The sequence below is a fragment of the Mus musculus genome, chromosome 19 (genome assembly GCF_000001635.26).
Source record: "Mus musculus strain C57BL/6J chromosome 19, GRCm38.p6 C57BL/6J".
Lineage (NCBI taxonomy): Eukaryota > Metazoa > Chordata > Mammalia > Rodentia > Muridae > Mus > Mus musculus.
Genome location: NC_000085.6, coordinates 34802029 through 34819668, shown reverse-complemented (window position 1 = coordinate 34819668; position 17640 = coordinate 34802029). Strand labels below are relative to the sequence as shown.

Below are 17640 nucleotides of genomic sequence, written 5' to 3'. Positions count from 1 at the left end.
GGTCTATTAAACACAGGTACCATAGTCCCTTTGGGTGAGGCAACAGAAGCATTGGTGAAGGTTTATTTCCAAGAGCATGGGCTCTTAACCAGTGGCCACAGCAATACAGACAATGTTGGTCCGTTCTCCATCAGCCATTGACTGTATAAATCCTCAGGAAGAGGTAGGACCGATGAGTCCTTCCCAAATCCATGACAGGATGCTAGGCCCCATCTTGTGCAAGGTATCACAGCTGCCATGAATGAAATAGTGCCAACAGCCTGGATTTCAGCAGTGCCCTCACCCTCTTCCTCTGGCTTTTACATTTCCCCCTTCCTTCTCCCACTATATTCCATGAGTCTTAGAGGGAGTACCTTATTTATGCTAGAACATTCGACAGTCATTTATTCTCAGCACAGTGACCAGTTACAAGCATCCACAAAAAGAAGCTCTTCTGACTAAAGCTGACGTCAATACTAGTCATGGGCACAAACAGCTGTTTAGAAGATAATCTGAGAGGCACATTCTATCCACCTAGCAAAAATAGCTTCCCAACTAGGACCTATGGCCTCCCTAGGCACAGGTTTTGACCAGGTGTATAGTTTCAGATGTGACTTATCTCCTGTGAAGTGCACCTCAAATCCAGTCTAAATACACTAGGTTGCTCCCACAAGAAACTTCCACTATGGCACCTGTGGGCAGTTCTTGTTTGGACAGTCGATATTGTTACATACACTCAAGGTTCACAGCTCCCTAAGGCTGTTGATGTCATTTCTCTCCCAGCCACCTGTGTTGCTCCTTTTATTTAGCTTTGAACAGATAATTCAGAGACTCGAAGATAGCAGAAAGAACTAAGTCCACTTCTACACTCATCTCAGCTTGAACCCCACTAGAGAAGGTCCACTTGTTTTCAGATTTTGGGTTGTTTTTATTCTGTTTTATATGGCACAGGAGAAATAATGTGCTTTCAAAGACAACGAGCTCTGCAGAACATTGTCCCCCCTCTCTCTTTTTTAATTTTTCATATGTATATGGGTGTCTCAACTGCATGTAGTCTGTGTGCTACATGGGTGCTGTGTGTGTGTAGTCCCACAGTCTGTGTTCTGTGTTCTGTAGCACCCACAAAGATTAGAACAAAAGGAGTTGGATGCCCTGGGCTCACAGTTGTGAACCAGCTTGTGGGTACTGGGAATCAAACCCAGATAGATCCTCTGGAAGAATCCACTAAGAAATAATTGAAAACTGTACAATCTACCCACTATATACTATTCTGCATCCTGCTTTGCTTGTCTTGGGTTTTATTATGGAAATTTCTAAGCATTCATAAAGGAGAGAGACTAAAAGACTCCCCTGCGTCTGGCGGTTCATTCTGATCAGTTTCCAAGACCACACACATGCCTGTCTACCTTTCTTTTTTTCTCTTTCCTCTACGCCTCTTTTTAGTTTAAAAAAAAATCAGACATTTTACATCCACCATCATTGGTCTACACGTGTGTCAGATAGGCACCACTGAAAATATTGCCTCTCACTATTACACAGTGTGTCTTAAGATTGCGATATTTGTACTTCAGCATTTATACTAGCTGTTTAGCACTTTAGGTGCTGCTGGTGTTTTGATCACCTTTCTTTTTTTTCTTTTCTTTTCTTTTCTTTTCTTTTCTTTTCTTTTCTTTTCTTTCTTTTCTTTTTTTTTTTGGATGGACCATCTAGAGACTGCCATATCCAGGGATCCATCCCATAATCAACTTCCAAACGCTGACACCATTGCATACACTAGCAAGATTTTGATCACCTTTCTAATGATACTTAGGATAGTTACTTTTCTTTCCTTTCCTTTTCTTTTCTTTTCTTTTCTTTTCTTTTCTTTTCTTTTCTTTTCTTTTCTTTCCTTTCCTTTCCTTTCCTTTTCCTTTCCTTTTCCTTTCCTTTCCTTTCTTTTCTTTTCTTTTCCTTTTTGCCTTTTGCTTTCTTTTTTGTTTGTTTTTTAAATTTAATTTTATTTGTAGTTCATTTTTTACACTCCATATTCTATTCCCCAACCCTCCCCATCCACCCTCCGACTGCTCCACATCCCACACCTCCTCCCCACCCCACCCCATCTCCACATAGATGCCCCCACCTCCCACCCCACCTGACTTCTAAACTCCCTGGGACCTCCAGTCTCTTGAGGGTTAGGTAGGTGCTTCATCTCTGAATGAAAACAGACCTGGAAGTCCTCTACTGTATGTGTGATAGGGGCCTCAGATCAGCTGGTGTATGCTGTCTGTTTGGTGGTCCAGTGTTTGAAAGATCTCAGAGGTCCAGATCAATTGAGACTGCTGGTCCTCTTACAGAATCTCCCTTCTCCTCAGCTTCTTTCGTCTTTCCCTAACTCAACAACAGGGGTCAGCTGCTTCTGTCCATTGGTTGGGTGCGAATAACTGCATCTGAGTCTTTCAGCTGCTTGTTGGGTCTTTCAGAGGGCAGTCATGATAGACCCTTTTGTGAGCATTCCATAGCCTCAGTAACAGTGTTAGGCCTTGGGACCTCTCCTTGAGCTGGATCCCACTTTGGGCCTGTTGCTGTACCACATGCATGGTATGTACTTACTAATAAGTGGATATTAGCCAAAAGCAAGCAAGCAAGCAAGCAAGCAAGCAAGCAAGCAAGCAAGCAAGAAAGAAAGAAAGAAAGAAAGAAAAAGAGAAAAGAAAAAGACAAAGAAAAAAACCCCCATACAGAATACCCAAGATACAGTCCACAGAACTCAAAAAGCTCAACAAGCTGAAGTGCCCAAGTGAGGATGCCTCAGCCCCACTTGGGAGAGAGAAGAAAGCAATCACAAGTGGGGAGGGAGGGAGAGAGTTGGGAGGGAAAGTGGACGGGATGGGGTGGGTGTAGTGGGGGGGGGGGGAGTAGAGGGGGAACCTGATCTGGTATTGGATGAGGGAAAAGGACTGAAGCCCTGAGGGCCATCAGAAAGAATGTAAACAGGCAACCTCAGGAAATAGGTTGGGGGGACCCCCCAGAATGCACTAGAGGACTGGGAAGTGAGAGACCCTCAGGAATCATAGGGAGGGAGGGACCTCTGACAGTAGGGAGAGGAAACTTATAGAACTCACCTCCAGCAGGGAGACAGGACATCAATTGAGGGATGGGGTTGCCATCCCATGGTCACACCTCTGACTCATACTTGATTCTGTCTGAAAGCCTTTTGCTTTCTTAAAAATCTTACAGTAAGGGGACTGGAGAGATGGCTCAGCAGTTAAGAGCACTGAGTGCTCTTCCAGTGCCCCAAGTTCAATTCCCAACAACCACATGGTGGCAAACTACCATCTGTAATGGGATCCGATGCCCTCTTCTGATGTGTCTGAAGACAGCTATAGTGTACTAATATACATAAAGTAAATAAATCTTAAAAAAAAATCTGCAATATATGTGCACACATTTATATAACATATAATTTTGTATAAATGGCTGGGCATGGGAGCCCATACTTTTAACACCAGAATTCAAAAGGCAGAAACAGGTAGATGTCTGTGAGTTTGAGGCCAGCCTGATCTGTACGGTGACCTCCAGGTCTACATAGCTAGTCCTTGCCTCAGACAAAGTAATTAAATAAATTAAAAAGATAAATTTCTGAATCAATGGGTGTGCTGATTATATTTTTGAATGATATTACAAAACTTCTTCCATAAAGGCAACTCTAATTTAGATTCCCACTAACCATAATAAATAAATTTCCAAGATGTCTGTTAACCTTTTTTATATTTTTTAATCTAATAGAAAAGAAACTGTACCTTAAGTGAGGTTATGTATTTTCATATACTTAATAATTATTAGTGTTTTCCCCTTTCAGAGCTTTTTAAATTACTTCTCTCTCTCTCTTTCTCTCTCTCTCTCGCTCTCTTGCTCTCTCGGTGCAAACATACTATCGTCTATGTGGACAAGTCGTGAGAGTCAATATTCTCCTTATGCTATCTGTGCCGGATCTAGACATTAGACTCAGGTCCTCAGGTTTAACAGCAAGCACCTTTCCCACTGAGCACCCTTGCTGACTGTCTCAGTAATTCCCCTTCCGGTCACCTGTGACTAGCCTGGGAAGAGACTGTTCACCAGCTGTGTTTCCGGACTGATGCTCCTGCTTTCTTGCTGACTTCCAGGAACTCTTTATGTTCCTGGCAGTTATGTGTGTGCTGGGAACCCTGTGTGGTGCCTTGTTAGAGCAGCATGCACTCTTAGCTGCTGAGCCACTGCCCCAGCCCCATGCCACATTTAGTAAGAGTTTGCTTATAGTCTCCTTTGTTACCTCTCATTTTCCTTCTTTGTTAAACATTTGTAATTTTGACCCACCTGGCCTTTATTTGCAATATGAAATGCTTGTCAAAATTTAATGCTGACTTCTCCATCTTCCTGGTAGGATAATATAAGACGGGGCTTTGAGAATTCTAAATTTGAGCCCCCTAAATTTAGTTAAATTCCTATTTGATATGCTTTTTGAAAAAAACAAAAACAAAAAACAAAAACCGTGTATGTTCTGTAGTCTGGTCAGTTTGTAGCTACAGACTTTATTTCTAATGGAAATTTACTGAAAGTACCTCTGAGTCCTTTACCTACAGAATATTTTCAGTGACTAATGTCTTCACGAACACACATTGTTAAGATCTGAGACATGCAAAAGATGGTGTTCCTAGACCTTGATTACTCCTGGTAGACAGCAGAAAATAAGCATCAGAGGCTCTGTTGCCTTTGATCTGGGTGACCATGGCAACTGGGCACGATTCAGCATCTGCATGGCAGGTGGGCTGAGCCCAGCCAGTCTTTAGCTTCAGACATCCCCAGGGGAAGGATTGGAAGAGCTGCAGGAACTGGGGGGCTTGGGAGCCCGGAGTGCACAGGGTGAGAGGAGTGTTCATAAGTGTGGCTACAGAATGAAATTTTACATCAGTGGTGTGCATTTTTGTTACCTTATTTTAACCCTTCTGTCGCTCAAGCAGGATATTCTACCTTGCTCTTGAGGGCAGAGATTGAATATTTTTTTCTTTATTATATCCCAAACTCAGTAGCTGAACAAACCACACCACTGCCCTTCATTTCATTTATAAGTTGATTCTAATAGTATTTTATCCTTGGAGTCTGGGGGCTGTGTGTGTGTGTTAAACTGAATATGTATCACACCTAATGCAACCTAGCATGATAATTGTAAGCAAAAACACAGCAACTTGTTCATTATCATTTCCGCTTTGCCTGTGTCCTGGTTTGCTCTCTGTTGCTGTGATAAAGATCATGGGGTGTCAGTTTGGGGTGGAAAGAGTTCACTTGACCTATATTTCCTAATAAAACTCCAGCATTGAGGGAAGCCGAAGGAGGAACCCAAATAGAGTAAGAAACTGGAGGCAGGACCTGAAGCAGAGACCACAGAGGGAGGCTGCTTACTGAGGTACTCTGCCTCAAACAGGTCATGACACCACCTGAAGTGGGCTGGGCCATCCCATATCAATCATGAAAATGCCCCACGGACGTGCCTCAGGCCAGTCTGATGTTGGCATCTTCTCAGTTGAGTTCCCCTCTTCCCAACTGATTCGAGCTTTTGTCAAGTTAACCAAAACTTACGCCTTCTGTTCTGTGGAATGTTCTGTTGGTTGAACGTTGGTTTTAGAGATTCTGAGATGCTGAAATAGTTCCATTTGCAAATATTGACTGAGTGTGGTCCTATACAACCACATATAGAATGCAAATATTGACTGAGTGTGGTCCTATACAACCACATATAGAATGCAAATATTGACTGAGTGTGGTCCTATACAACCACATATAGAATACTGGGTCCTTACTAAATGCTCTTTTAAAGCCATGGCTTAATTGTTTCCCTGTAACTTTTTTTTTCCTTCAGAATATTGACAGAGTTGTGTTTGTTGGGAACTTTCTCAGAATCAATATGGTCTCAATGAAGTTGCTAGCATATGCCATGGACTTTTGGTCTAAAGGACAGCTGAAAGCACTGTTTTTGGAACATGAGGTAGGTCAAGCTCACGGGGACGTAACTGTCCTACATGTATTTTGGGTTGTCTGCCATAAGAGTCAGATCTGTATTTTAAAATTGATCAAGTAGAAAATTGCTTTTTAAACTTGGTATTTATTACCCTACCCACCCCACCTGCCAAAATGTCATGTATATAATGGAAGTTTTCTTAGCCAACAGTGGAGATTTGAAGACTGTTACTGAAATGAAAAGAAAATGTCACTTGGAAATAATAATACCAACAACAGCAATAATAATAAACAATGATAACAAATGACTATAGGAAACAGTATGGGAAATTTCTTAGAAAAACCCAAAGTTAGAATTCAATGACCCAGTAGCAGCACTTCTGTGTGGTTATCCAACACGTGTGAAGTCAGTAGGAGCTGTCCCTGTGATTGACAGTGATTTACACTTAAATGTAAAGTGCTTGGAAAAATTTCTAACATGTGATAAGAATTCAGAAACTGCCTTAAAGGTCCTGACTGATCCACGCCATCTCTAAGGTAACTGCTGAGGCAGGCAAAACAGGAGCTGTGTCTCCCTAGCCCTTTGGGCACCAGGTAGCTAGTGGACTCAATGTTTGTATGCCATCCCTTCATACACTAAAATCCTAATCCCCAAGATGACAGTGTCAGTAGGTGAGACCTTGGGGAGGAGACTAGGTCACCAGGGCTGAGTTCTACAAAGGAATGAGTGCCTTTATAAAAGAGGCACTCTCTGCTGTGCCAGTTCACGGTGACGACCGAGTCTGCCAGGAGCCTGGCTTTCACAAACACCTTGACTTTGGACTGCCCTGCATCCAAAAAGCTATGAGATGAAGTCATAGTGTTTATTTATTTTATAAGCCACTCAGAGTGTGGTATTTTGTTACATATAGCAAGCCAATGACTAAGACGCTATTTCCTAATATAGCTGAGTTTTAGAAACCTTCATTATCAGAAATATGAGCTTTTGTTTTATAAGAAGGCAGTGCCAGATACAGTCCTAAGCACTTTTCTATATTAATATAGATAAATATACATTCAGACTAGTGATAGTTATTTGATTACTTGGTCTTGAGTTTTTTTTTTTTTTATCCAAGAGATCAGTGTTTGTTTTGTGTTTAGGGAGATCAACTGTGTAGACTTGCTTGTGCTAAACACAGGCCTTGCCTCTAACCCATATCTCCTGTCATGAGTTCCGTTTCTAATGTTATAGATCTGTAAAGTGCAGGGCAGCCTTCCTAGAACTAATGAACGCAATAGTTCTTTGGTTACGGTTCAGGAACAACCCTACAGGAGTTCTCCGTGTTTTTGCAGGGTTATTTTGGAGCTGTTGGGGCCCTGTTGGAACTGTTCAAAATGACCGATACACAGTAGAGGAACAGCCCCTCGTGCGGACAGAGGACTGACGGGCCTTGCCAGAGAAGGTGACATCTCCGTGGGGCAGAAACCAAGCCACTATGGTGGATGAACCTGCTGTATTTGTAAATAACCTAAAATCCTAGACCTTTTGCTCTTAGCTTTCAAGCTTATGATACAAAATGGGGAATATAAGAATTTTTTCTGTATACTGTATTTTTAAAAAAAAAAAAAACAAGAAATTGTGCAGCGTGGCCAAACCTAACCAATTTCATGCATTAACTTTGAAAACTTGTATGATGTTCATTCAGAGGGGCCTGAAATGAAAGCGCTGTCCATTTTTCTTCTGGGGTTTACTGATCAGTGTGGTAATTTTAACTTCATTTAGTAATTACTCTAGGAGATTTTGCCTTTACTTATATTTTTTCATGACGTTTCATGATTTGCTGTTGGTTTCAAATGAAACTACGAATCTGGTATGTTGCACTGTGAACACTTTGTTCTCTCTCTCTCTCTCAAATCTTTTCTGTTGCAATGTCTTAGGACAAAAAAAAAAGAAAAGAAAAGAAAAAAGGATCCCCCCCTTCTGTTTTTGTTCCTCGTGATTTCTCTCTTCTCTGTCTGTATGCTTTTCTCATTGTAATTGCTCCTGTCAATCAAGGTGCTGACCAACTCAACACAAAGTTAAACACATATCTGCAGTTCTAAACATGTGACCCTGTGAGAAGACTTTAAACGAAGGGGTTAATGAAAGTGGCGAACATTGAACATTGTGTGCAGTTTTATCTTTGTCTTCTTACACCCCTCACCACTGTCATGTCCCATCGGATTTACTTTACACTACACTGTAATAGTCTGAGATGACTTGCCCTCATTTGCATATGCCGTATGAAGGGCAGCAAACCCCTGTATAAATTTGGAGGGGCTCCCATAGCTGATCTGATTGATCACCCCAGACTCAGGGCAAAAGTACTGGGTCGAGATATCAGTTAGAAATAATGGTCTGTTTTATATATGTTTGTACCTAGGAAGGGTGTAACGAGATATCCTAAGTAATAATGTTGAAGATTGTTTCTTTTTCTTTTTCTTTTTTTCCTGATTTCTGTTTTAGTATTTAAACTGAGATCGGTACTTTATTTCATTTCTAAAACTTTAATATAATTTATGATACGCTCGCATATATGGACATTTCATCCTGAGAGGTTTTCATTAAGATAGATGGGTCACTTTCAAATGAGGATGTTGTACACACGCCGTAACAGGAGATCTAGTGATCTTTTGGATCAAGGGTTCCCTTCCAAGGGCTTTTTGAAAGGCTACTCCTTGGTCAGTCTTCACCTCTCTACCTTGTGGAGCCCCGCTCTTCATTTCCATATCCTTGAGTCTTGAAGAAGCTGATGCTAATGGAAGAATTCACTTGTCTGGTTTAAATAAAGCCGGTTTGTGTTGGGATGTTCTTAGTGTACATGTTATTTTCATTTCTTATACCTCGTCTGTATATTTATCTGTTTTACATGTAAAGTAACTGTATGTTGATGTTGTGGTCGCTGCTGCTGTTTTCCTTTCTGCTACATAGCTCGTAACATGAGGCTTCCCCACAAGTGTGTGTGTGGGGGGGTCCAAACAGCCTTCAGCTATGGCTGCAGGCCAGCAGAAGGATTTCTAAAAATTGTCCTTTATTGCACTTTTATTATTGACTGCTTAATGCCAAAATACCACTGTGATTTTTGGTGATTCTGAACCAGTTTCAATTTTTTTCTTGTTACAAATACACTGTCAACCTCTACTTAGCTTTAAAAGATTCACTCAACTACAGTGTTCTCGAAAGACATTATCTCTGTATTATCTACCCTAGTGCCTTTTAATGGTCTCTCCTCCCTTCTTTAGTCTTTCAGGGGACAGCAGACCTGAGACCTGAAGGTCGTGGTCCTGCAAAGGAAACCAGGGCAAGTAACTGTGCCTATATGTTTATTAATCATCTGAAATCACTTGGTCTCTCCCTACCAACATCCAGAAGCCTGGAGCTGGGTGTGATGGTGCACATTTGTAATCCCAGCACAAAGGAGGCTAAAATAAGAGTATCAGTGTGAGGTCAAGGCTAGCCTGGGCTATATGGAGTTCCAGGCTAGTCTTCATATGCACCCCACACCACTCCCATCCCACCCCGTTTATTTCTTCCTCCCTCCACCCATCTCAGTTCCTCAGTCTCTTCCTCCCTTTCTTTTCCTCTCCCTCTTTTATTCACACACACACACACACACACACACACACACACACACACACACACACATACACACCACACACCGTTGATATAGATCAACAGTTCTCAGTCTATGAATTGTGAACCTTTTGGGAGTAAATGACACCTTTGGGAGTCAGACAAGTCACTGGGGTAGCGTATCAGATATCCTACATAGCAGATATTTACATTAAGATTTATAATAGTCGCAACATTACAGCTATGAAGTAGCAACAACAAATTTCATGATGAGGGGGAGGGGTCATCACAACATGAGGAGCTGTAATAAAGGGTCACAGCATTAGGAAGCTTGAAAACCACTGGTATAGATGAAGAAATAAATTTTCCATTAAGTTATCAACCCAGAGTGTTGGTTATATAGAGCTAACTTGTTTTTATAATGCCCTCATTGTGTCCTGAAGATTTTTCACACTTTTAAAATGACTTTCCTTAGATTCACCATCACAATGGAATATGACAAGAATTAAAAACAAACAAACAAATAAAAACCTTGTGCTATGTGAATCAGGAGAGTCAGACACTGAGGAGTGTGGCTTGCTATTGTGAAATAGCTCCGGTTCAGATACAGCTTAGACAACGACTAACTGAAAACAAGTTGCCAAAATTCTCTTTAAACTCAAGTTTGCTCACCTGTAAAATACAGCAAATAGTTTTACATTCATGTTTTAATATACATTAAAATGTGTCATCTGTGTTTGTTGTTTTTTTTTTAAGATACTTTAAATCAATGACTTAAATAAGTCATTCCACGCTTTCTCAGTTGTGAAGAGAGACATGGTACAGAAAGAACCCCATGATGGAACGTGACCACAATTCTAAAATCCCACACTCTCAGAGTTTGCCATCATGATCGACTTGGCGGCCAGAGCTGCTTGGGCATTATTATAACAATGAGACGCCTCCAATACTCTGTAGCAGAACTGTTCATGTATGATTTCAGGGCAGTCTTTTGGGGGTGGTAAATGATAAAATGGTTCTGAATTTTATAAAGGATGGGTAGTCTTGAGAATTTCTGTTAAGATCAATCATATGAAGATTATTACAGAGTCACTCCAGGTTACTTAAAAGAGCTGGGGAGGGATTGGAAACCAAGGTGAACAGGATACAACCCCGCTGCCCAGCAGAGTAGACAGCAAGATTGCAAGGCAAAGTGTGTAATGAGACAGAGACATTCATTCTTTCCAAATGCAGCAATAAACGAAGGGAGGTCCCATGCTCACAAACGTTACATTCTAGAAGGAAAAAAATAGGTCCTTATATAATACATAATAAATATATAATGTCATGTTACATCACTGCCACAAGGAAAAAGTAGGTTAAGGTGATGTTCCTTTTATTGGGGAGAATAGTTATATGATAGAAAAAGAGAAGGGAGGAGACTCTTTGATGAAGTTGATCAAAGACAACCTCTCATTGGAAATGGCCTGAACAGAGACTTAATTGAAAATGGAACCTGCCGGGCATGGTGGCGCACACCATCAATCCCAGCACTCAGGAGGCAGAGGCAGGTGGATTTCTGAGTTCGAAGCCAGCTCGGTCTACAAAGTGAGTTCCAGGACAGCCAGGGCTATACAGAGAAGCCCTGTCTTGAAAAACCTAAATAAATACATACATACATACATAAATTTAAAAAATAAAACATATGGAACCATACTGATCCACTGGGTAGGGGGGTGGGGGTATTTTTCCCACTCCAGGTAAATAGGAGTGGGTGTTTAGGGGATCTGTAAGAGGCTTTGTCATAAAGGGTAAAACATTGCCAGAGGGTTGGGAAACTCAGTTTCAGGAGCATCCCCAGACAACATCCTCCTCAGAGTAGGACTTAGAAGAAAACAGAGGGGGCTACACTGGCGGGAGAAATGGGGCTGGAGGTTTCTCCTCAGTGATAGTGCTGAGAGAGGTTTTGTGAAAATTTAACCAAGTGTGGATCAGGAGGGGAGGGATTCTCAGCTAAAGGAAGCTAAATGAGGGAAAAATAGCCTGCCTGCCTGGTTTACAGACAAGAAACTGGGTGCAAGGAGAGTGGCAGCCATCTGCTTATGAAAGGACTTTTATCCCATGCTAAAGGTTTTAGACTTCTTTGTAGTCAGCATGAGGCTATTGAAGCATTTCAAGTCAAGGGAAGCTAGAAGTAGCCTGCCTTCGAAGTAACGGAGCAAATTGTCCTCCGGAGGGAAATCTATAAGCCAGTTATTGCACAGACAAACACCACCTTCCCATTATCTGGCTCACTGTTCCTATTATGCAAGTCTCAAGCAAAATCTGCATGATGGACCACGTTCTCACTGTAGTTACTGAGAGGGCTACAACTCTACCATGAACCAGGTCAGTGAATAAACAAGAAGGTTCTGGCACCAGGGGTTCACCCTAAAGTCTTAATCACTTGCAAGATTGTTGTATGGAAAGAAATTTTCTCCCAGTGACCAGCAGATGACTGCAAATTCTGAGAAAGATTTGTATACCGTCCTGTGTTCACTGGGCTAACTAGGTGCTCTTTCATTCATTCTCCCATGCTTTAGTTTTTACTAGAAGCTCATGACTCAGGGTGCACCGTGCAACACTCAGGGTGCCCTCAGCCAAGAACAAGACTGCAGACTCCTGCTTTCTTGGGCTTTCCTTCTAGTAGGGAGGTAGATATTATGTGTATAAGCCAAGACACAGGAAGCTTTCAGAGCATTTGATGCCCCGAAAAGGGGAAGGAACTGAAATGATGGGGGAGGAGAGGGACCCACTTGGTCAGATGGTCCGGATGTGCAGATAGGATGGAGTCACGGTCTGGTCTTTGGGGGGTATGGCATGCTCTCCTTGGTTTCCTTTTTAAATGAATCCTTTCTTGGGACAGTTTGGTTTGAATTGTTCACTTGAATCTTCACTGTTTATGCTTTTACTATCAGAGTCACTTCGGAGTTTCCAATGTATAACTTCAGCACTTTGTGGATTTATATATGATATGTTGATCTTTTCTTCCTCAACCACCCCACAAACACTTACACTCATAATGAACTAGTTACTATAGTTTCTGAAAGGTCTCTGCCAGCGATCCGGTGTAACGATTTATGTAGAGCCCTTCCAAGGCAACCCTGGAAGGCTGCTTTTCAAGGATTCGTCAATTGCAATATTAAAAAAAATAAACATAAACTTTGCATTAAAAGTATTTGACTCTTTCTTTACTTGTTCTTCTCAGATAAATAAAGAATCTTCCCATCCAGAATTAGCTGAGTGACTCAGTGTTTTCACCAAGCTGTTCAGCCAGTTGCTGAGGATCCTTCTTCTTTTTAGTTTTAAGTATTTTTCAAACAAAACAAAACAAAACACAATTTTATATGCATATAGTTTAATAGTGAATAGATGCACTAAATATGAAACATATAAGGAGCCAAGTATTCCTTTCTTGCTGTTTTTGTTTGTTTTATTTAATCATTTTCAACATAGTGCCTTACCAGGAAAAGGCAAAGGGGCAGTTATGATTGTGTGTGTGTGCACACACATGCGTCATTTATTAAAGTGGCTTACAGGCTGGGCTCTGAGAAGTCCAACAGTGGCTATTGTTTGACAGAAACGCCAAGATTCTGATAGTTGTTCAAATCATGAGACTGGATGTCTCTGCAGTTTCAGTTTGATAATGGAGTCCCAGGGTATTCCTAAAGAGCGGCTGGTCTTCAGCCTGTGTCCGAACCTGAAGCACCAGGATAGATGCTCTTGTTGAGTGTGAAGACAAGCAGGCAAAAAAGCAAAAGCTTCCTTCTCTCTCCTCTCCTCTCCTCTCCCCTCTCCTCTCCTCTCCTCTCCTCTCCTCTCCTCTCCTCTCCTCTCCTCTCCTCTCCTCTCCTCTCCTCTCCTCTCCTCTCCTCTCCTTCTCTCTCTCTCTCTCTCTCTCTCTCTCTCTCTCTCTCTCTCTCTCTCTCTCTCTCTCTCGTGTGTGTGTGTGTGTGTGTGTGTGTGTGTATGTGTGTGTGTGTTGTGTTGCCAGCAGAAGGTGTGACTCACATTTAGAGTGGGTCTTCCCACTTCAAATAATCTAGTCAAGAAAATCCCTCCTGGATGTGCCCAGTTGTTTGGGTTTTAGTTGATTCTAGGTGTAGTTCAGTTGACAACCAAGCTTATACATCATGCCCAATAGAGGCAGGGCTTCAAATCTCTGCAGTCTGGTTTCTTTCAAATGTTAATCTTCATGTTTGAATCTTCAGGCCCTGCTCTCATGCCATTTTGATGGGAGAGGAAAAGAAGAGAGAGACACAAAGACTTGTTGCTGAGGCATAATTTGTTTTCATTGGGGCGGGGGAGTGGGGGGGACACAGGACTCTAAGAACATGACTTCCATTATGCTGGGTCTAGACTCACTGAGCCCATCTTTGGGTACTCACTGGCCTAACTTACCTACATTTTGTTTACAGCTTTATTTGATTTAAGATTTGTCTTTGTCTTTCATGGTGTAAGGAAAGCATCCCTCTTTAATTTTGTTCACATAATAAACTCACTTTCTGAACGCATCCTCATCCCCATTCTACTAACTTTGTGACACTCTCTTCACCATCCAAAATGTCTCCAATATTCTAGATTCTAGTTTATTACTATCTCAAACTCTTTTAAAAAAAATAATCTAGTGTGCAATTGCTCAAAGATGTGACTGACACAGCTTACTAGATGAAAATAGCTAAGCATTTGTTATCCACAATTGGTAACAAACTGCATAGAATTCCTTCCCAAACAGAATACATGGGGAGGAAAGGGCTTTTCAATGGGTTTACTTTTTAAAGAGGAAAGAATAGCACTAAGCCAAGAGATCAGAGCCTGGGGCAAAGAGATCCGTTTCTTGCCAAAAATGTTGTAAGGCTAAGCTGAAGTCTGGTGCTCAGCCACAGGTCAGGTCTCTGGTATTCTTCTATATGTACAGCTCATGTCCAGCAATTTGCTGGTTTGTGTGGGCCCTGCTGATTTTGCCAGACAAGAGAGCTGAGGTGCAGCTGTCCTGTGCCACTGTCACCACTCAGACTCACGCAGCCTCTGTGTTACTAGGCCTCAGTACTCTTCTAGAAGTACTAGTACTGAGTAGAGTACTGAGTACTCTGCCAGGAGGCTTCATTTCTAAGCTCTGACTAAAAAAATCCTAAGCACCCCTGCCTTTGTTAGGATTTTAGTAGAGATAGGAGATAGAAAGGGGAAAGTCAGGAGTTTTCTAGGTTGACCTTCCATAACTTAGTGACCATTAAAGGCAGACTCTCCCTGCGGCTTTTCACCTACCTGCCATGTAGCTGCCATGCCAGGAAGGAAGTATGTCAACAGTTGCTCCTGCCGAAAACAGAAAACACCCTAGAAACAGGAGGAATCAGGACCAAGTGGTAAAGTCCCTCAAACTTGGCTAGACTTTCTCTTGGCCATGTGGACAGTTGTGCTAGTTGATGACTCTTTTGCTTCTGAGTGGAAGTGTTTGCCTAACCCCTGGAAGTACATCTGAGGGACCTTACTAGCACCTAGGCTGGGCTGACCCACTTTGACCTTGGCTCCTGCAAGCTCCTGATGCTTTGTCTTCTGCTCCTGGGGTATTTGGGCATCAGTCACCTCAGGAATCTACACTGGTTGTACAGATGCACATTTATTTGGGGAAATTAGTCTGGGGGACCACTTTCTACATTCCCCATACCTGCTAGCATGTCCAGAGTCTTAGCAACTCATCCAAAGGTGCTGTGCTTTTTATCCAGCTATGCACAGAAGTGGGACATGATGAACTGAGGCTGGAGGATGCTGGGCCCAGAACTGGCCATGCTGAGCATTCCACAGCCAATGTGTGTGAGAGGGGGCTGGAACTCATCTTTGAAAGGCTTGCCCCTTGAGTGTTTGCCATGCTTGCTTAGAGATTGTAAAAAAAAAGGTCAATAGGAATATTACTCCAGGTGTTTTATTTTGTTCTGCTTTGCTTTAATGGTGGATCTTATAAGATTAGGAATTTATTAAGATCACAGGGTATTAAAGAGTCAGGTCAGTTAGATCAAGTAATCCAAACTGGTACCTACATCCACATCAGTAAAAAATTGACTGCATCTCCAGAGGATGCTCTGGAAGGTAATACTTAAAAATGCTGACCTTCATGGTCAGCAACTGGGGTGATGTAAGCCCACCAGACGCTACCACTCGGACATTCTTAAAGCCAAAAGGAAAGTATTGCTGGCCAGTGGCTGCATGGGAAACTCGCTCAAAAATCATGCAGCCCTGAGCCTTATGGGCCCTTTGTTCTTCATGCACAAAACTCACATCCTGGTTGTCACTCTTCAGTTAGCAAGGAGCAGAACTGCAGAAATCAGAAAGCAAGGTTAGTACATTCCCTGGAATACGGACTAGATCTTTGATGGATTAGGTCTTTGTTGCTGGAACCTACGTTCTGGGTTTTAAGATCAGAATGGTAGCATGAATATGCTGTCCAGTGTGCTAAGGTCTGGGGCTTGTTACACAACCGTACTTGGAGGCTATACTAACCTGGTTAAATGGATTAAAAGGGAGAACACGCTCTCCTTTACTCTTCATGGTTAACTAGTTTCCAGGAGATTCAAAACATTCTGTAACTGTAGTGAATAAGCCATGGAGACTTTGTAGGGTGGAGGTAAACACAGGTCAAGTCCTAGCCAAATTGGCATAATTCTTCACACTACAGGATCTTTATCTCTGTCTCTATTACTCAGTTCTTCCTGGGTAGCTTTTAAAAGATTGCAAGACCTTCCCAGAAACAAGAAGGAAGGAGAAGTCCGAGAAATCAAATACTGCAACCAGGCTTGGCTAAAACAGATCTTGGAGTTATCAATCAGTGATCCCCATCCCCACTTTTATTAAAGTAAATTATTTTCTCATATACTATACCCTGATACAGTTTCACCTCCCTCTATCTCTCCCAGTTCCTCCCCACTTCCTCTCCCATCCTGATCCACTCCCTTTCTGTGTCTCACTAGAAAAGAACAGGCTTCTAAGAGATAACAACAAACCATAACAAAATAAGATAAAACAACAAACATCACATCAAAGTTGGACAAGGCAAGCCAAGAGAAGGAAAAGAGCCCCAAGGGAAGATACAAGAATCAGAGACCCACCCATTCACACACTCAGGAGTCCCCATAAAAATACTAAACTGAAAGCTGTAATATTTGTGCAAAAGGCATGGTGGGGTGTTGCAGTCTCCCACTATTATTGTGTGGGGTGTGATGTGTGCTTTGAGCTTTAGTAAAGTTTCTCTTATGAATGTGGGTGACTTTGCATTTGGAGCATAGATGTTCAGAATTGAGAGTTCATCTTGGTATATTTTTCCTTTGACCAATATGAAGTGTCCTTCCTTATCTTTTTTTTTTTTTTTTTTTGATAACTTTTGGTTGAGAGTTGATTTTATTTGCTATTAGAATGGCTACTCCAGCTTGTTTCTTGGGACCATTTGCTTGGAAAATTGCTTTCCAACCTTTTATTCTGAGGTAGTGTCTGTCTTTGTCACTGAGGTGCGTTTCCTGTATGCAGCAAATTGCTGGGCCCTGTTTACGTATCCAGTCTGTTAGTCTATGTCTTTTTTGAGGAATTGAGCCTATTGATGTTAAGAGATATTAAGGAAAAGTGATTGTTACTTCCTGTTATCTTTGTTGTTAGAGGTAGAATTATATTTGCGTGCTATCTTCTTTTGGGTTTGTTGATAGATTACTTTCTTGCTTTTTTTTAGGGTGTAGTTTCCCTTCTTTGTTGGGGTTTTTCTTCTATTATCCTTTGAAGGGCTGGATTTATGAAAAGATATTGTGTACATTTGGTTTTGTCATGAAATATCTTGATTTCTTCATCTATGGGAATTGAGAGTTTTGTGGTAGTAGCCTGGCCTGGCATTTGTGTTCTCTTAGCGTCAGTATGACATCTGTCCTTGATCTTCTAGCTTTCATAGTCTCTGGTGAGAAGTCTTTATGTTACTTGATCTTTTTGACTTACTGCTTTTAATATTCTTTCTTTGTTTAGTGCATTTGGTGTTTTGTGTCCTGGATTTCCTGGATATTTTGGGTTAGGAGCTTTTTGCTTTTTACATTTTCTTTGACTGTTATGTC

General features: G+C 41.7%; 1 protein-coding gene across 4 annotated transcripts in view; it reads left to right on the top strand.

Annotated features, from left to right (window-relative positions):
* Pank1 (pantothenate kinase 1) overlaps positions 1–12734 on the top strand; it is a 76489-nt gene extending 63755 nt beyond the window's left edge. For 2 of the 4 annotated variants that reach the window (NM_001114339.2, NM_023792.2), the window contains exons 6-7: positions 5852–5977; positions 7282–12734. In NM_001114339.2, the coding sequence (NP_001107811.1) occupies positions 5852–5977; positions 7282–7341 (186 nt within the window). In that variant the 3' untranslated portion in view covers positions 7342–12734. The remainder of the gene's footprint in view (positions 1–5851; positions 5978–7281) is intronic. The other 2 variants (XM_006527427.4, XM_030251126.1) reach the window with 1 other exon arrangement.
* The last annotated feature ends 4906 nt before the right edge of the window (positions 12735–17640 follow it).